General features: G+C 38.3%; 1 protein-coding gene across 1 annotated transcript in view; it reads right to left on the bottom strand.

Moving 5' to 3' along the window:
- The window catches only part of THSD7B (thrombospondin type 1 domain containing 7B), a 779,270-nt gene that overhangs the window by 547,074 nt on the left and 210,801 nt on the right, over positions 1-21,395 (bottom strand). Inside the window, exon 4 of the mRNA XM_026449366.1 lies at positions 14,007-14,176. Coding sequence (XP_026305151.1) covers positions 14,007-14,176 — 170 coding nt within the window. The remainder of the gene's footprint in view (positions 1-14,006; positions 14,177-21,395) is intronic.

The raw sequence follows: 21,395 nt of genomic DNA, 5'->3' as shown, positions 1-21,395 counted from the left end.
TAGACTAGTGAGTAAATTAGTGTCGGTAAAAAGTCAGTGTAAGTTAGTAGAGAAGGTACATGTTTTATAAGCACATTAACTTTCAGCTTGGGGAAGTGGATGGAGACCTGACTAAAGTGCTAGAAGTTTAAGGCATGGGCCTTAGGCCTGCAACTGACAAACACTGGGAACTCAGGCAAGTTTCAACTACCGCAGGTCTCAATTTGCACATTTCACTATAAAAATATTGGGTTATGTCAATCTTTCCTAGTTTTCCCTATTGGTAAGAATCATCTGTTATATCACAAACATTTTCAAAATTTCAGGCCCAGACTAGATTCACTGAATCAGTATCTTCAGGAGAGGAACCCAGAAAATAATATGTTTATCAAGTACTATGGGTGATTTGTGTCACAATGGTTGTTGATAATTACTGCTTAAACCATCCTTTGATTCTTCTCAATCTCAAAATCCAATTTCTTTAAATCTTAGTTGAAATACTACTCTTAACCTAAACAGATTAATGTAGAAATAGATTAATAATCACAAATAATTTATTTTATTAAAGTTATATGTTAAAAATGACAGATGTTGTTGTAAGCTTTATTTAATCTACAGTACACTAAAAGTGTCATCAATTTGATAGTATATCCTAACTAGCATGGAAGAAAATTACAGGTATAGAATTTTGGGGAAATAAAGTATCTGTAGTGTTTCCAGTCCATTTTAGTTCAATGGAAGAAAATATTACCAGTAATAAGCAAATGAAGTATTACATTTACATAGATTTTCTTCAGAATGCAATTGCCTTTACATCTATATTTCCCTATATTTTTTATATTAATGTATATTATATTAAACTAGTGGGTTTTCTTTTTGTTTTGTTTTGTTTTGATTTGTTTTGTTTTGTGGCAGGTTCTCACTCTGTCGCCCAGGCTGGAGTGTAGTGGCACAATCTTAGTTCACTGCAACCTCTGCCTCCCAGATTCAAGCAATTCTCCTGCCTCAGCCTCCTGAATAGCTGGGATTACAGGTGTGCCCCACCACGCCTGGCTAATTTTTTTGCATTTTTGGTAGAGATGGGGTTTCACCATGTTAGCCAGGCTAGTCTTGAACTCTTGACCTCAAGAGATCCACCCACCTCAGCCTCTCAAAGTGCTGAGATTACAGGCCTGAGCCATAAACTAGTGTTTAATATACTTATGAGAATAAATAAATTCTATTATTCACACTATGATGGGTGCAGCACACCAACATGGCACATGTATACATATGTAACCTGCACGTTATGCACATGTACCCTAGAACTTAAAGTATAATAAAAAAAAATAAAATAAAATACAAAAAAATAATAAAAAAAACAAAAAACAAAAACAAAAACAAAAACAAAAACAAACAAAAAAAAAAAGTAACAAATTGACGCCCAAATCAGGTAGCCCACCAGCAGAAGGTCAGAATTAGAATTCCACTCATCTAACTCTCAATTCAGTGTTTCCTTCCACTTAATTTCATTTTACCAAAAAGTAATAACTATTATCTATACTTATGTACCCTTGACAATTTCCAAAATGAAAGGTTTCTTTTTAAGTACCATTAGGTATGCAGTGTGTTATCAGCAACAATATTGATGGTGTGCCACTGTAAGTTAAGGCACCTTTTCCTCTTCCTTAAAGGATTGGAATCACGTTGCGGTATGCAGCTGAGTAAAAATACTAATCTCCTCAGCACAGCTAGCAGATATTAAATACAGGCATACTTCATTTTATTTCACTTTTCAGCTATGGCATTTGTTACAAATTGAAGGTCTGTGGCAACCCTGTGTCCAGCAAGACTGTAAGCGCCACTTTTCAAACACCATGTGCCTGCTTTGTGTCTCTGTGTTACATTTTGCTAATTCTTGCATTATTTCACACTTTTTATTATTATTATATATATTATGGTCATCAGTGATCAGTGATCTTTGACATTATTATTGTCATTGTTTTGGGGCTCCAGGAACTACACCCATCCATGGCAGTGAACTTAATCAATAAATGTTGTGTGTGTTCTCACTGCTCCACTTACACACCATTCCCCCATCTCTCTCTCTCCTCAGGCCTCCCTATTCTTGGAGACACAAAATTGAAATTAGGCCAGTTAATAACCCTACCATGACTTCTACATGTTCAAGTAAAAGGAAGAGTCTCATACATCTCTCACTTTAAATCAAAAGCTAGAAATGATTAAGCTTAGAAAGGAAGGCTTGTTGAAAACCAAGACTAGCTGAAAGCTAGGCCTCTGTGTCAAACAATTAACCAAGTTATGAATGCAAAGAAAAAGTTCTTGAGGGAAATTAAAAGAGTTACTGCAGTAAACACATGAATGACGAGAAAGCAGAACAGTCTGATTGTCGATATAAAGAAAGTTTGAATTCTCTGGATAGATGAAAGCAGTCACAACATTTCCTTAAGCAAAAGCCTAATCCAGAGCAAGGTCCTAACTCTCTTCGATTCTATGAAGGCTGAGAGAGCTGAGGAAGCTGTGGGGCAGGGGATGGAGGAAACCTTTGAAGCTAGCAGAGGTTGGTTCCTAAGGTTTAAAAAGGAGCTATCTCAATAGCAAAAAGGTACAAGGTGAAACAGCAAGTGCTAATGTAGAAGCAGAAGCAAGTTATCCAGAAGATCTAGCTAAGATCATTGATGAAGGTGGCTATACGGGAAAACCAATTTTTAATGTAGAGGAAACAGCCTTATACTGGAAGAAGATGCCATCTAGGACTTCCATAGCTAAAGAGGAGAAGTCAATGCCTGGCTCTAAAGCTTTAAAAGACAGGCTGAATCTTTTGTTAGGGGCTGATGCAGCTGGTGACTTTAAGTTGAAGTCAGTGCCCATTTACCATTCCAAAAAATCCTAGGGTCCTTAAGAATTATGCTAGCTGTATTATTCTTGTGCTCTATAAATGGAATAACAAACCCTAACATATCTATTTACAGCATGATTTACTACATATTTTAAGCCCACTGTTGAGGCCTACTGCTCAGAAAACAAAAGAGATTCCCTTCAGAATATTACTTCTCACCGACAATGCACCTGGTTCACCAAAAACCCTGATGGAGATGTACAAAGAGATTAATGTTTTCATGACTCATAGCACAACATCCATTCTGTAGCCCATGGACCAAGGAGAAATTTAACTTTCAAGTTTTATTATTTAAGAAATACTTTGTGTAAGGCTACATCTGCCATAAACAGTAATTCATCTGATGGATCTGGGAAAAGTACATTGAAAATGAAATAAATGAAAAGTAAATTGAAAATGCGTTCATCATTCTAGATGTCATTAAGAACATCCGTGATCCATGGGAAGAGGTCAAAATATCAACATTAACAGAAGTTTGAAAGAAGTGGATTCCAAACATCACGAATGACTTTGAGGTATTCAAGACTTCAGTGGAGTAAGTAACTGCACATGTGGTAGAAATAGCAAGAGAACTAGAATTTGAAGTGGAGCCTAAAGATGTGACCGAATTGCTGCAGCTTTATGATAGAACTTGAATGGGTGATGAATTGCTTCTTACAGATGAGCAAAGAAGACGGTTTCTTGAGATGGAAGCTATTCCTGGCGAAGATGCTGTCAACATTGTTGAAATGGCAACAAAGCATTTAGAATATTACATACACTTAGTTAAGAAAGCAGCAACAGGGTTTGAGAGGATTGACTCCAATTTTGAAAGAAGTTCTACTATAGGTGAAATGCTATCCAACAACCTCTCACGCTACAGAGAAATCTGTCATAAAAGGAAGGGTCCAATGAAACAATTTCCTGAATTTTAGAGCAGTGGAGAAGATTCCGATATGGGTGTGGGGAGGATGATGAAGGGTCGAATATAAGAAAAACTAAGTTGTAAATGCCCATAAATAATTCAAATAGAAATGGCTGTGTCCAGAACTGAGTTTCAAAACAATCGGAACAACCTGAATAAACTCCATCAAAAGTCACAAATATATTTAAAGTCTTAGAGAAGTAGATCTTAGGAGAAACGAGTTCAAGAGGTATTTTTTGTACCTCATGGCGACTATAGTTAATCATATGTTGCATATTTGAAAGTTGCTAACAGAGTAGACTTTAAGTGTTCTCACCACAAAAAAGTGTGTGAGGTAATGCATATGTTAAATAGCTTTATTTACTCATTTCAGATATATGCCTATAGCAAAACATCATGCTGTATGACATAAGTACATACAATTTTTACTTGTCAATTAAAAAAATAAAAAGATAAAAAAGAAAAGCAGACCTAAAAAAATAAAATGAGCTACAATTATATATTCCACATGGAGGCACACAGGATCTTGGAGTTAGAACTAGCATCCTAGTTCACTGGCTTTCCAGATTTTCTCTTGACATAGGAATAAATCCCTTCCCCCTTTCCCCTGTGTGCCTAAGGAAGCAGACAGAAGACTCAAGGAGTCATTTAATTATTCTTAAGCACAGTGAGATCTTACTAAGTGACTATGTCCTCTTATGAAGAGAACCTGATGTAAAGTTTAAACTAGAGCACAAAAAATATGCAAAATACTAGAACAAGGTTTGTGAAAATGTTCTGAAACTTTCTTGCAGGAAGAGTTGGGCAGTAAGTGGATATTTCTTCTGTATCCTACTTGCCAGTTGAATTGGCAAACTTAACAAAGCTAGAGAAATAGATTGGAAGCAATAACTTTGTTTCAGAAATTGCACTGCCAAGAGGAACCTCATTACCTCTTGGCTTGGTGTTTGAGAAAAATCCAGTCCAGCTGACAAAATGAAGATGAGCGAGACACTCAACTAAAGATTGTAAATGCACTAGTCTCAGCGTGGTTTTCCAAATGTAATCTTCTACTCCCAGAAAAAGAACTTAACTGTTCATTAATGAAGTGCAGGTGTATGCGAACAACAGGAATGAAGAGAAAAGTTGTCCCAAAGTGAAAAGCAATGCCTAAAACCGAATGGTAAGACTATATGCAGGGGGCTACATTCATTTGTTCAGGAAATATCTATTGAGTTCTTATCTACCTTTTGCCAGGCAATGTGCTAACTGCTGCGAAGTCTATCACAATTACTAAAACTGTTCTCTTCTCAAGGCTTATGCAAGATGAAAGGAGGAGAGAGGAGAGAAAATAGAAATATTGGGTGATGAGAAAGAGAAATACATAAAAAAAGAGGAAGAGAAAGGAGACTGAGGGAGAAAAAAGAAGAAAATTGAAGGAGGAACAGAAAGAAAAGTTGTCGTTTATAGCTTCAACATACTTCAGGCCCATATTATATCTTACCTATTGCAATAAATCCTTAAAACAGTGTCTCTCATTCTTCCTTTCAACACACATTCATTGAACATTATCTCTGAAGTTCTCTAGAAGGCAAAACCTACAATGAGAATTTGGGTGCTAATACTTCACTTAAGAGGTTCCAGGCCAGGAGGCAATGATAGCAAGGAAACAACAGGAGTAAAGCAAAGGAAATATGAGGCAATGCTGTGTGGTATGTTATCCTGCTGACCACCATTTATCATCAAACCACAAAGTTACATAGTGATCACTCAGGAGATCTGTGTTTTTGGTAGGATTGCAAAAAGAAATTGTACATGATAAAAATCTCCAGGGGCACTGTGAGTGGCCTGGCCTCCTCCTAAATCTGTTTCTCACAGGTCAAGTTTCACTCCACAGCAGGTTGTATCCTCCAGATTGCAGCATCCAGCCTCTCAGCTGCTACTCGAGGAAGCCAGATCCCAGACACCACGACATAGTGTTTCATCCAAGTTTGAAAATGGACTGGCAACACCTTTAACCGTCTAGGAAGGGAGATGAGACAGTTAAACCACAGAGCACAAGCCAAGGACAAGAAAGAAGGGGGTAAAAGGAGGGTGAGAAGGTACACAAAGCTTGAATTCAGTACAAGTAATTTTTACATGCCAGATACTGTGCTCAGGGCTGGGAAGATGAGAGTAAATAACACAGATCTGGTTATTTACCTGATCTCAGACTTGCACAGCAGGAAGGTGACCAGTATGCATAAACAAGCAAGTATCATGCAGTGAGACAAAGTGCTGTAGTGGCTGAGGAGCAGAGGTACCTGTGTCATCTCAAAGAACTCCCAGAAGAGATACTTTCTAGGCATGGGTTATCCATGCACAGGTCTGAGTGAGGGAGTAAATGTGTGAGGGAGGAAACTGAGGGAGACTATATATGATAGTGGGCAACAGGCAGACAGAGGTGAGTTCCAAAGTCCTAGACAGTGAAGGATGTTCAGCATTGTTGGAGCTCCAAGGGTTGAACAGGAATAGAGACTTAACAGTTCAGGTATTACCATATCATGGTCTGATCACACAAGGCCTAAGATCATAGCCTAAAGTTCTACCTCTCTACCCCAAACCCATAGGCCTTACCTTCATCTCCCCCATATTCATGGCCAGCTTGATTTTCAGTTTTACTGAAAGTACGTTATCTGCCTTTCCACTTCCGTGTCTTTACACAAGGCCTGCTTCCTCTGAGACTCTGTCCCGTTCACATGAACACCTGTTTAAACCATGCACTTGCTTTAAAGCCCAGGTAAAATCTTTCTTATCCCCACCTCTACCCTATGCCCCCACGTCTCACTGGTTTAATCTCTTCTAACCTAAAATCCCTATTTTCTCTTAAGGTTATTATTTCATTTCGATAGTTATTTATTTAACTGGCTCACCTCCCCTCCTAGACCATTAAAGAGGTGAAAAGTAACACTGATAAAAATAAACAATTTTCATGGCTTCTATAAACTTTTTTGTCTTTAAAACAACAGAGGGATATATTTAACTATGGAAATCATTTAGAAATCAACTAGCATTGCCTTAGTCCAAAACTACTGGGCAAAGCCCCCATTTCAGTCCAGGCCGATCTCTGGCCCAGTAATGCTCCTTGTTTCTTTCTCCTTTGTTTTCCTTCCCAATCTTTCCCCATGGGCCATTTCCCTCACTCAGGATCCTTATACCTTTTATTTTGTCTGGTTGCATTCTGGGCTCTCAGAGCCACCTAGCTTTGGCATGGAATTCTGATATCCAGATTGCAGAAAGTTTTGGTCTGGTCAACAAACAATTCCTTTCTCTGTGCTATCTAAAAAACAGAGGATTCAATCAAACTCAACATATCATTTTCTCACGTTTAAGAGTTTCCATTTTGAATTCCAGAAACATTTGCTATTTGCCTTTTACATGAAGAGTATTGACACTTGGAAATACAAAGAAGAATATCAAACATGGCCTTTAAGGGCCTTTACAGCCAAACCAGTGACAAAGACTATTATGATAATAGTTAGAAATCAAAGAAGTGATGTACTACAAGAGTATGAACTTAGGGCTATAGGATTAGGAAAGCTGAACTATTTCTGGTAAAACCATTGGCAAAATCCAAATTCATAACTAGGTGTAGGTCATTCACAATCTCCCTCCTCCATGATGCCACATGCTTTAGTTTCAGCAACACACAGTAGTGAATTTTCAGTTTAGTTATGTTAACTTTGAAGAAATATGTAACACATTGCACGTGTTCTTCCTCTTCAGGAGATCAAATTAAAGAGGACTCACACATCATTTTAAAAGCAAATATTTCCATAAGCCATTTGTTTTTCCCAGAGCAACCTTTACTCAGTGCTAGGCTTTCTCCTCAAATATCCAGCCTCTCTCATTCGTCCAGGGTAGTTCTATCCTGCTCTTGTTTAATGAGATGCATTTTACCTTGAGCTAAATAAATTAGGAAATTTTTAATATCAAGAACAGTCTGATAATTTAATAAACACTTAAAATAGGAATGCCAATATTTATGCTAAGCCCATTAATTCAATAAACACTTGCTATATCACACTAAGGTAAGTTTGTTACACTTGATTTTAAAAATTAACTAAACTTAGGTACAAATGCAATCAAACAGAACCAGTAGAAACCAACCTCACTTTGAACTCTTTCTGACTTCGTGTTTCTTTTGTTCCTTAACTCTTCTGAGCATTATACTTTTAGAGAGAATATTTGAACTATATATGTAGATATATGGCTTATAAAGTCTATGTCTGCCTCTGCAAGAAAGTGGGAATTTAAAGAGGGAACATGCGTCATTACTTTCACCAACTCTTCTACTTCCTTCCATTTACAGATAACAATTTGGAAAAGAAGCTTGTTCACACTCAGCCTAGGCAGCATGACACGCTAAGTATTCTCACTCAAGAAGAAGATGGAGTTAACACTAGAGATCTGGAGCAACTGTGAGTCTAGGATCCTGCATCAATAACCCAGGGAGAAATGGCTTTCAAGTCCTAAACTCTATCTTAGTGTGTAGGTTCAAGATATAAGCGGAGAGATAATGCAGCCTAATGGAAAGAAAAGATCCCTAAGAGTTTGACTTAATAAGTTTCTTCCTCCTTCCTCCCTGCTCTCTCCTTCCCCACTCCGTCTCCCTTCTCTGTGCTGCATTCTCCCTCTTCCTTTCTTCCTCCTCCTCCTCCTCCTTCATCTCCCATCCTCCCCCCCCTTCTTTTTCTTCCTCCACTTCTGTTCCTCCTCCTTCTTGCTAAAAACACAGGAGTAACTGCTTGCCTTCACTCATCTTCTCATTCTCTCCCCTCCCCACATCTTTTCATTACCACCTGTGTCATTGTGAGGAATCCAGAGATCTGCATGTTAATAATTCTCTTGTGCTACCCTTTGCTGACTTTCTTCTACACCTATGATTTCAATAATTGAAGAGGTTTCCAAGATAGAAAGATTACAAGCCAAGAACTTTATCGCTCTTGGCCTCATGTGAACTGTCATCAAATATCCTGCTGTTAATTAGCAAAGGTTGTTTTATCCTGTTATCTCTGCTTCTCTCTTAGCATAAAGCAAGAGAAAATGCTATAAGCCCACTAAAACAGTCTCATTGCTCCTCTAAGGGTCGACATCAAGGGAAGGTCTTAGTGTACTACTTTCCTGACACCTTATTCTCACACCCAAATGACTTTATTGACTTTAAAACCAATTTCTTTTTTTTTTTTTTTTTTGAGGCGGAGTCTCGCTCTGTCACCCGGACTGGAGTGCAGTGGCCGGATCTCAGCTCACTGCAAGCTCTGCCTCCCGGGTTTATGCCATTCTCCTGCCTCAGCCTCCGGAGTAGCTGGGACTACAGGCGCCCGCCACCTCGCCCGGCTAGTTTTTGTATTTTTAGTAGAGACGGGGTTTCACCGTGTTAGCCAGGATGGTCTCGATCTCCTGACCTCGTGATCCGCCCATCTCGGCCTCCCAAAGTGCTGGGATTACAGGCTTGAGCCACCGCACCCGGCTAAAACCAATTTCTAAAGACAGGTGAAAGATATTTCCAGTATTTCAAATGATGGTGGAATATCTCCTCCAACTTCCCCTTAAGATATCATATCAGAATGAAAATTACTTTATTTCATAACTCATAAACTTCCTGGATAATCAGACACATTTGCACATAGGATATGATAACTCATGGTAATTTTCTTAGCATGCTAATGTTTTTACAAGCTTAAATACAGTCAATATGAGATTTCCTTTCTGTTTAAAAACCTACGGTAGGGGGAAAAAAGGCTGCGGCACATACCCATATGATCAAAAACAAAGTCTTAATCCAGAATAGCATAAAAGGCCTACCTTTCCACTGTCATTGTAACTTTATTTTACCCTGAGCTCTCTTCACACCAGTGCACAGGCTGCTACTGAACACAAACCTCTCCATTTCTTCTCATGTGTTCTTCCACACCTTAGAACATGTTTATGGACTCTCCAAGCTCCTTTTAAATATCACCTCGATGAAGATTACTCTTGGGCATCAATAAATGGATTAAACCATGTTAGATATGTAATCATCAAAACACTTAAGTCACTGTAACATACGTATTCAATAGTTCAATTATTATTACAACTAAAAGCCTATAAATTACTGGGGGACACCCTTATGACAGATGCACTTTAGTGCATAGACTAACTCATAAGAGGCACATAATATTTTTAAACAAATAGATGTTTGATTGTTATGTAATTTTACTCACCAAATCAACATATTCAAAATCAAATTAATGAACTAGAAGACTGGTACAACATTTATGTGGTTTACATTTCCTTCAAAGTCAGAATTAAAACCCAGAACCCCAAATATATTGTTTCCATATCCTACTCATGATATGGTTTGGCTGTGTACCCGCCCAAATCTCATCTTGAATTGTAGCTCCCATAATTTCCACATGACGTAAGAGGGACCCGGTGGGAGAGAATTGAATCATAGGGGTGGTTTGCCCCATACTATTCTCACGGTAACGAATAAGCCTCAGGAGATCTGATGGTTTTATAAAGGGACACTCCTTTTGCTTGGCTCTCATTCTTTCTCGTCTGCTGCCACTTAAGACGTGCCTTTCCCCTTCTGCCAAGATTGTGAGGCCTCGCTAGTCATGGGGAACTGCTAGTTCATTAAACCTCTTTTTCTTTATTAATTACCCAGTCTCAGATATGTCATTATCAGCAGCATGGAAATGGACTAATACAACTTAGCATTCCAGAATGTGTGCTCTTATGTGGTCATGTACTCTTAATACCAACTCTGAGGCCAGAATGAAGACAATATTATTAGTGCAGAGGGGGCAACTAATGCATTTAACAATTCATAGCTAAATTGTGTTCCATTTTTAATACAATATCCATAGTGAATCTGAAATACATATATTTTAGAAAATTCATGCAATATTTTGCTCCACTACAACCACACCAAAAATTTTTCCTGATTTTTAAATATAGCTTATTGTTTTAATAAATTTTGCTTCACCATATGAATATATGGCATATCTACTTCTATGCCACTTAAATTCATATTTGTTGATGTCCTAGTCTCTAGGTCACATTGCCATACATGGAATGTCTTTATTAGATTTTGGAAGTGCATTCCTTGGTTCATGTTTTACTTTCTGAGAAATTACTGATGAATGCAAACTGAGTGGCTTTAATTTTATTTGAGAAAAGGCAAGAAGAAAGTGGTCTTACCAAATTCAAGCTTTTATTTTACAGGTAAGCATCACTTGTGATGCTACTTGATTTATAAAAGAGAAACACAATTCTCTTTAAAACAACAAGTGTTAAGCAAAATCATAAATAGTCCTCTACATTTTCATTCCCAATTCTACTGGCTTGGCTAATATTACTGGTAATATTTACACTGATGGTTACAGCACTACTCTGGCTGCATTTAAAACACCACATGAACACTGAACAACGGTATCAACTAAATATGCCAGAGGTGTTATTATACTGTTGCAGAAAACATCATGAATTGAGGTTCAATGAGGAATGAGATGTCACCAAAAATAAGTCATCAACAGGACGATATCAATGTCAGGATTTAGCTTCAGCATCCAGCCTAGGCCAAGAAATTTGGAGACCCTTGGGAGGGGATTAGCATTTTTAAAAATTATTATTATTATGCCATCTAGGAGTTATATGCATTCTATCACAGGAAGGATCCATGGAAATGAAGTTTGCTTTTCCCCCAAGATTGTGAATTCCTCTAAAATCTGGTTCTTGGAATCAGAGCTGCTAAATCACCAGTGGATGATGGGATTTTGTACAGAAGAAAAGTCAAGCAATCACACTCCAGAGTGAACAAAGTGTATCCTTGAGTCTAAGGGAAAATTAACCTTGTGGGGATGTCAATACTGACTCACAAAGGAATTTCCAAAGTCAGTGCTACTAAAATTCTTCCTCCTTCCGAAGTATGAATATCTAACATAACAACAATATTAATAATTTGATGTTCACAGAAACTGAACATGAAATGTTTCCAATTTCAATCTTTATTATTGCATTAACAGACAGATTTAAAATATTTATATTCTTCTTACTTCACTGGGCAAATACTCACAGGTTCCTAACAATCAAAATTCAGTTGTTCATTTGTGTTTAATGGGGGCCAAGAAGAAATTCTCATTCCAGATTTGTCAAGGTACATCTATAAATGATAACAGTAAGAAGTGAAAGCATTTATAAGAAAGGAAAGTCCTTGAGGAATTGCCGTACTGTTATGCACATGTACCCTAGAACTTAAAGTATAATAAAAAAAAAAAAAAAAGAAAAAAAAAAAAAAAAAGAAAGGAAAGTAATGGGCGAACAATCCTGCTGGTTCGCTTCCACACAAAAGCAAAGTAAAACCTTTGATAACAACTACTAAGGTAAGCAGTAAGCTATGCAGTGCCTTTATGGCAGCTGTGCTGTGTTATCCAGCATAGTCTTACTTGCTATATTCAGCTCTGTACAGGAGTATACGATCGTGTTACACATCTATGTATTTACATCCAGGTCCCACATCTAGCCTCTCCTCCTGAGAACTGGACTATCAGACTTATAGCTTTCTAAGTATTTTCTGTTTTCTTGTGAACACAGATACTAATTTCCAAGTGTGCTTTGGCCTAAGACATTTTCCTCCTCTTTTGATGCTTGGAGTAGATTGTACTAGGGCTTGATAGACTGTTCACTCTGCAAATAATACCCCTTCTCTATGCCACCCGCGCCCCCTCCACACACACTATGTAAGCATCTAATTCCCAATTCTAGAACACCAGACTTCCACTTGCCTCCTAATCTTCCTGCCCAGTAAGTTTCCATTTAAAAAACTAGAAAGATGAAGCCTGAAGAAACTTTAGAAATAGGTGATCCATAAGAAAAGCTATTTTTACAAAAGAAACTTTAGAAAGATGAAAATGTCAATAGCAGATTAAAAGTTGAAGCTGAAAAACAGGTAGGTCATAACGCATCAGTTCCATACAAGTTTTATTTATATGTTGATCCCTGAAGACCATCCAACAGTAGACGGTAGTCGAAGAAAAGAAGAGAGGAGCTGGAATGGAAAGATCACCAAGGTTTGAAAAACTAACCTGGAGCATTTTAATCTAAATTCTGTTCCTACAAATTCAGAGCAGTAACTATAGTCATGTTTTGTCCTGAAATAACAAGTGTTTAGGCTGTAATTTTCCAAAGTGAAATCAGAGAAGGAAGAAAATTCAATCATTATTTTCAAAAACAACTGTAGCCCTGTCAATGTGGCCTTTTAGCACCAATTGTTGAAGGAAAATATTAAGCAGTCTGCAAGAACCATCCCATCAAGTACCTTATCTGAGGCTATGGTCACAGATGCCCATGAATTCTGCGAAGCTATGTCACACACAAAAAGACATCTAGCATGACAAACTTTACAGAATTAAAAGGACACATTACTATAGCAAAAAAATTTGTATCTTGCCTTCCTAACCAAAGCCCACAGTGGAAATATGTCCTCGTACCTGGCAAGCCCAAGGAACCATTCCCATCTTTACCACTTCTGCAGGGAGCATTGCTTGTGTTCTCCAATTAGAAGAGGTCACACATTCTTCTAGAGTGGAAGCATCCTTGTCTTCTCATGACTTCTCAACCAATTGACTTACACAAATCCGAGTAAGTTTCCCAGTTTCTAAACGTTATCACCATCTGCACTCTGAAATAAATGCACTATTGTTGGGTTACACCCACCAATTAGAGAGCTTATCATGGAGGAAGCTACTGTTTTCTCTTCTCCTCTTCCATTTCTTCAGAAAAATTAAAATTTGGCACCAAAACACTGGATCCTTGATATTTAAAAGGGATATGTTTGTAGAAATTTCCACATTAAAAAATTCACACATATAAAAATTCCTTTAAGCAAAAAATTAAAAAAAAAAAAAAAGAAGAATGCTATTCATTCATTACTGACTCATTCCTGGCATACCACACCCTTAGCTTGTAGCATTTATCTATGCTACTCACCCTAACTACATTTTCTTCTTTAACTTTCACAGTGACTCTTGGGAGACACATTATTTTTGCTACTATTTCTAACTATCCCAAGCGTTAGGGGTGGCATACAAATGGTCGACAAAATAAATATTAAATTTGTGAACGCTAAGTGTCAGTTATTTCAAGAAGAACACTGGAAGAGTTGGAGAGATTTTCCTTCCAACCAGCAGCGCACCATCTGTCCCGGAACTGGCTGCCTACCTTCCTTGGCCCTCAGTGCGGCAGCTGCTGGTACGCTCTGGGTACAGTACACCTCCCGGGTCTGGATCCCACCGCCACACACGGGTCCCGTCACATGCCAGTGGGGATCCTGCTGCTCGAGGAGGAGAGAGACTTGGCATTCTTTCCATTCAGAGGTTCTCCAGGAATACCTGTTTGGTTTGGTTTATTTAAAAGAAGAAGAAGAAGTAAGAAAAATATACAACTCTAAGGGAAACTTAAGTCATGAAATCAAGAGGCATAATCTCTCTTTCTAGGACCAAATCTTTGCCTGTGGATAAAGAAGTATACTAACTTTGTATTACTATATCCCTTTTATTTCCTAGAAAAAAAAAAAAAAATCCAGCAGCCCAGCATGACAGTAGCACAGGATGACCAGGCTGAAGGAACGTGATACGGATAAACAGTGAATGTGTCTCAGCCTTGAAGCTGGAAGAGAGTGAGGGGATAAAGAGAGGAGTTGGAAACCAAATGAGCCTAATTCTTGATAGCTGAACTTGTCATGGGGTTTGACTTCACAGACTTTCAGATGACTTTGTGTGAAACTTGGCTTTTCTTTCTTAATAGGACAGTGTGTGAATGTGTGAAGTCATAAATATATTGTTTTACATAGAACTATCTCCAACTTTTCAATCTTCTCAATATAAGAAACTCTTTACCCATTTGACTTGTCATTCACATAAAAGTATATGTATTAAAAATGAGTTAATATCGTGCCACTATATTTAACTGGTTAATACTTTTTCACATATGCAGCCATACTGTTATATAAACTGATATAGCAATATGTCTCCCTAGTTTATAACTGGTTAATACTCAAATACACAAAGACACACCCACAAATAAAGGGGAAAACACAATGGAGTTTGTATACAATGTACAGAAAACAAAACAACTATCACATTACTACATTCATACCTGGAGAATTATTTTAGGCAGAATTTCCTTTTGTGGATTGTCAGCATTCTTTAAGCCCACAGCATTAATATAACCTTGCAGCACTCGTAAAAACACTGACAGACTCATTAAATTTGGAATGATAAACAAAGCCTAAGTAACATTCACATATCTGCTGTCCCATTTCATATTTAAAGAAAAATTTATCAGTTTTGTGATTGTTTAAAGAAAAAAGGGGAAAAACCAGCCATAAAAGTAATCATATGTCACCAAGATCCTGGCTTTACAAAAACCAGAGTAAAATTGAAATCAAGTAACAGATGTCAAAATAAGAAAGCAAATCTCCAAGAAACCTCACAGTGACAAATCCCTCACAATGAATGTCATCATTCTAAAAAGCCTGAAAGCTAAGTATCAGCTGAGAATCATTAGTCTTGTGAAAAGCCCATCAAGAAAAAGGATTTGGACAGTCCTCTGGGATTTGTTGTAACACAAGTTTTTCTCCCTCAGCCTCACTACTTAATTTTCACTTTTTTTTTCTCCCTAGGCTTATGAATTAGTCACTCAGGCAGACAAGAGTTTGGAGCGCAGAGTTCAGGTCCTTCCTATGCCAGGTGAATATAAACAACAATATATTTCTGGCTGGGCACAGTGGCTCATGCCTGTAATCCCAGCACTTTGGGAGGTCGAGGCGGGCGGATCACCTGAGGCCAGGAGTTCGAGACCAGCCTGGCCAACATGGAGAAATCCTGTCTCTACTAAAAATCCCAAATTAGCCGGGCATGGTGGCACATGCCTGTAATCTCAGCTACTCGGGAAGCTGAGGCAGGAGAATCACTTGAACCCGGGAGGCAGAGGTTGTGGTGAGCCAAGATCGCACCATTACACTCCAGTCTGGGCAATGGCTGTTAGAGCAAAACTCCTAAAGAAAAAAAAAAAAAAAAACCCACAAAACAATATATTTCTAATTTCTACATATGAGAAATAAAGAGAAGTTCATTTCTTTACAGGGACAGTTCTTTTCCAGAGCCAGGGCTCCGAAACCCTTTCTCCTCACAGAGTCACTCCTTACCCTGCTCTTCAGGGCCACTTCAGCAGAAGGCTTGTTTCTCAAATTTCCAGTTTCAGGGCACAGATAGATCTTTCATCCAGGGCAAAATAAAATGGGGTATGAGAATGCTGGGGTGGATGACTACCAAGATCTCATTTCAAACCCTCTTCTTCCAAGGGTTCCCCAAAAGAAGAACTTTCTGGCCTGAACAAGGGGGTCAGATACAGCCACTGACTCAGAGACTTCTGTGATATAGTTAACAAAGAAGACAGGCAAAAAGAGGGTAGTGTGATGCAGATGGCAAGTATGCTTTGGAGTCCAACCTACTTGGTTTGAATCAGAATTTCACCACTTTCTAGTTAGTGACTTGGGCCCAATGTTGTTTTCCTACCTGTACAATGGAGCCTGACATATAATAAATGTTCAATAAGTGTCCATTCCCTTTCTTCTTCTATCCTTCTACATGGGCCTTTTGCCCATTGCTGATGTGGAAAACACACACACACACACACACACACACACACGTGCATTGACATTTTATTTATGAGGATTTCATTGATTTCATCCAAAGTCTTAATATTAGAGATCCGCAGTGGCCATGGTCTAAGTTCCAGCAACCACAGTTCAACAGAGAGCAAAAAAGAAACAAAGTTTAGATTATAGTAATTTTTTTGCTTGTTTGAAAGGAAATGGGCCATTCTGTATAAATTGCTTTTGCAATTAATTTAACATGACCCTACACGATTTAGCAATGGAGAAACTTGGGAAGTTATTATGAAGAAAAATGAAAACAAGAGTGTAATGACTATATTTGTATATAAAGTAACAAAAAAAACTTGTTGGTAGCTCGTTAATTAAAACCACCCAACTTCCATTCACTGGCAAATGATAAATTCTTTAGAGAAGACATTTATCACTATTGCTATTTTTTTTACCAACTCAGAGAAAATATCAACCTAGCAAGAGGGAGAGGAAAAACCACACCAATAAACGACTTCTATATTCCTTTTTTTAAAAAATATGGGTCTTTTCATAGTCTTTGCTCAACCTTTTTTCTTTATTTTTTTCAAAAGCCCTGTCTACGTTTAGTCACAAATCACCCCGGCAGCCATGAAAACTGAACATCCTGAGCTGCTCCAACCAGAGAAAGTGTCGCTAGGATCTGACAGAATAACAAATCAAAGGAGCCCACTCAGCTAAACGTTACTCCCTTTCTCCTTTAGAAGTTGTTACAGCGATAGTCCTCCAGCCTCCAGAAAACTCAGCTTTCTGATGCCTGGAACACTCTCTTTAATGGCTAAACCCATGTCAAACACCAGACCTTTTCAACCCTCCATCTCCCAACTCTCATGCCTTTCAAAGCAGCCTCATTTGGCCCTCCTGGTTAAAAGGGAATGTGGGGAGTTGCAAAGGCCAGCATGCTACCTCCTCTGAGTCAGAGCTTCGAAATTGGCTATGGAAATGCCTCAAGTAAAGTAAATGGCCATGGAATGAAAGAAGTGTCAATTTCCATAGCCCCTTACCAACGTGAGAGTGTGAATCAGTGTGCTCTTTTCAAAGTGTCTGGCTAAACAGAATAAACAAGGCATTAATTTGTTTGGACTACTAGAGTATCAGGGAAGATCATCCAAGTAGTACAAGTAACAGTCAGTATTTTCTACCTGCTTACTCTATACCAGGCACTGCACTAATGAATTTAGGGGCATTACTTCATTTAATCCTCCCAACAATCCTATGAAGAAAATTTTATTTCTCCTTTTACAGATATGGGAGAATTGCCATAAAGAGTAAGTAACTCTTCCAAAGTCACATGCGTGAAAGCAGGGTTCAAAGCACGGTTTGATTCTAAAGCATACCTTCATGATAAAATGACACTCTGGCAGATTAAAACGGTAAACGGCAAACCCATTTACTCAATCAGATCGTCCAGAAAGCTCAATCAAGTAGTACACAATGCAGTTTCAGTAGACAATGGGTAGCTACCTGTCTAGCCATTACAAGGACAAGTCAGCATTGATCTTGGTCTGAGGAAGTGTGTTTTGCGTGTAAACAAAAATGTAATCTGCTGACCAATGATATTTCACACTGCCAAAATAACTTTTCTTCTAATCTCAAATAGAAGTACAGTTTGAGAATATATTATAATGAATCATTTTATAATTAGAGCCCTGTGGTCACCTAGGGATGAATTTCAGCACTTTCAGGAGATAGTCCTGTCTCACTTCATGACAGAGATATGTTATGAGAAATGTGTCACTGGGCAATTTCATTCTTTTGTAAACACCATAGAGTGCATTTACACAAACCTAGATGGTATGGCCTACTATACACCTAGGCTATATGGTGTAGCCTATTGTCCTTAGGCTATGTCCTGTACAGCATGTCAATTTACTAAATACTGTGGGCAACTATAACACAATGGCAAGTATTTGTGTATCTAAACATGTCTAAACATAAACAAGGTACAGTAAAAATAAGTATTATAATCTTATGGGACCATTGTATATGTAGTTCGTGGCCTAGCATTGACAGAAATGTTATGGAGTGCATGGATGTAATTGCAAGTTAAAAGAGAAACAAAACATAAGTAAAGGAATATCTAATTGTGTAAATTCAAATTCCCACTAAAAGATGCAGAAGATAACTTTTTGAAGAAGAATGTCTTTTCAAGGCCTGAAAATCAAATTCCCCACGTTGCTCCCTAGTCATTCTAAATGTTAGGTAAACCTGCCCTCCATTTATATAAAAACAGCTCTGATGTCCCTACTTTCAGTGAGAGAGAACTTGTCAGTCACTTTGAACCCCAAACCTCTGAGAAAGGGAATGCTAATAACTCAAATATGGGATGCACAGAAAGGATAACTCCTACAAGAACATTTTAGTTAAGATAAAGATGTGTAAGGAAGACTGAAGCCTGAAAAGTGCTAAAAAGCAGGCTTGACTAGAAAAAGAAATAGGCCTGTCCAAACAGTAAGTGAATCACTTACTCATCCATGTATTCACTTATCCTTTCTTTCAACAAGTAATTGTTAAGCCACAGCTAAGCACCGAGGACAACAGAGACACATCAGTGAGAGAGAGAAAGCCCCTGACCTTGGGAAAATTTTACATTCTGGTTGGATAGACAGACATAAATGCATCAATATATGCCATGGCACCAGTTACCGGGTGGGGAGAGAGAGATGGACGAGGAGAGATATTTCGATGCTATGAAGAGGGAAATCCTCAGAGTCCTAAATATAATGAGGAAGTGAGCATAAGGATGGTGGACAAGGGGTGTTCTGGGCAGAGAAAAGGGCAGCCTGGCCAAAGACCCCAGGGAGGCAGAGTGCCCAGCGCTATCTAGAAACAGCAAAGAAGCCAGTGTGGTTAAGACAGGTGGGTCAAGGGGAGAATAATAGAGACAGGACATAAAGAGTAGTCAAAAACCGCATTATGTGGAACCTCGTATGCCAGAGCAGGGGTCCCTAATACCCGAACCATGGAGCAGTACTGGTCAGCCGCCTGTTAGGAACCAGGCCTCACAGCAGGAGGTGAGCAGCAGGTGAGCAAGTGAAGCTTCATCTGTATTTACAGCCGCTCCCCATCACTCACATTGCCACCTGAGCTCCACCTCCTGTTAGATCAGCAGCAGCATTAGATTCTCATAGGAATGCAAACCCTATTGTGAACTGCACAAGAGAGGGATCTAGGTTGTGTGCTTCTTATGAGAATCTAATGCCTGATGATCCATCACTGTTTTCCATCGCCACCCCCAGATGGGACTGTCTAGTTGCAGGAAAACAAGCTCAGGGCTCCTACTGATTTTACATTATGGTGAGTTGTGTAATTATGTCCTTATATATTATAATGTGATAATGATAGAAATAACATGCAAAATAAAAGTAATGCTCTTGAATCATCCTGAACCCATCCCCCTGTCCCAGTCCGTGGAAAAATTATCTTCCACAAAACTCGTCCCTGGTACCAAAAAGCTTGATCACTGGCCCAGATGACAGTTTGTGAGTGTTATTCCAAATATGCTGAAAACCACTGGACAATTTTGGGAAGAATGGTAACATGATGATGCGATTTTAATGTTTTAAGGATCACCTGGCTACTGAGGGAAGTAATAAGCAATGGGAGCCAGGGAGGTGGAAGAAATTATACATTTGGAGGTTTTTGCCAGTCTAGGAGAAAGGATATGGCTTCCACTGCAGCAGTCATAGTGAATGTAGTGCAAAGAGATCAGATCCAGTATATATTTTGAAGGTGGAGACAACCTTCTAATGGATTAGACCTGCATTGAGAGAGAGAGGAGTGATGGATGACTCCAAATTTGTTTTTGACCCACGTATTAGCAGCAAAATTTCCTGGCACTGAATTCTTAGGTAAGACAGCACAGGAAAGGGAAGAAAATCCCAAATATTAAGGACACCATGTATTATAATTGTGAAATTTCATTTTTCTTCATTCACCTCCTAGCATCTGTCTTCTGAACTTTTTCCCCATGCCTGATACTCTTTGCCCAATTTCTCTGTGTTTAGTGTATAATTTCAGTTTACTCAGGAAATGGTTCATGACTGTATCTGCATGAGTAGAAACAGTTAAGATTTAATATGTTATCATACTCAAAAGGTAGATGTAGCTTAAAATGACAAATCAAAATTATTCAAAGAAAGGAATCTTCTGTAACTGTGGAAATACAAGTCCTCATGAAGAGATACAGGACACAAACTTTTGATTAGGGAAGCTGAGTCTAAACCTTAGAATTAAACAACTCAAGTGGCTGGCTTGACTTCCTGAGAGTGATGTTATCCCACCTAAGGAATCTCATAATTAAAATATTCCCTAAATTGAGGGAGGAAAGGAGGAAGGAATTTATAGTTGTGAAGCAATAAGTAGAGGCATCCTAAATTAGCAAAGCCAGAATTAGAAAAGTAGGCACATTTAAGTAACTATTCTTTAAATAGAACCAGGACCATCATAGCTTGACAGCAACCTCTGTCCTTTGAAATCTAAGCTTTATCACTTTCATAAAAGCTTGGGATGGCTTAAAAGTGTGAATTTCTTTTCTCCTTCTTCTAATGGCTTAGATTTAAAGCAGAACAACGCAAAATAGAATTTTAAGTGATTTAGTGATAACAGATTGAAAGAATAATTGCATTAGTTAATGGTCATGTTTTGACTGAGCACATATAGATTTGCAAACATTCTTGGAATTGAAACCCTAGTGCAAGGTATTCAAATTAAATGCACGTGTATATTAAAAATCAGTGTACTGAAGCATGACTAATTTATGATAATGTCTGTTGTCCTTTTAAAGCTGTAAATGCATTTAGAAAAGAATTAACTTGTCATTTTTTGCTGAACAGATGACTAAAGTAAAAGGAACTGATCAAGCTTTATACATTTTATGCTCTAGTAATTTTTTATTGGATAAA

This window comes from Piliocolobus tephrosceles, chromosome 11 (assembly GCF_002776525.5).
Source record: "Piliocolobus tephrosceles isolate RC106 chromosome 11, ASM277652v3, whole genome shotgun sequence".
Classification (NCBI taxonomy): domain Eukaryota; kingdom Metazoa; phylum Chordata; class Mammalia; order Primates; family Cercopithecidae; genus Piliocolobus; species Piliocolobus tephrosceles.
This window is presented reverse-complemented; position numbering and strand designations above follow the sequence as displayed.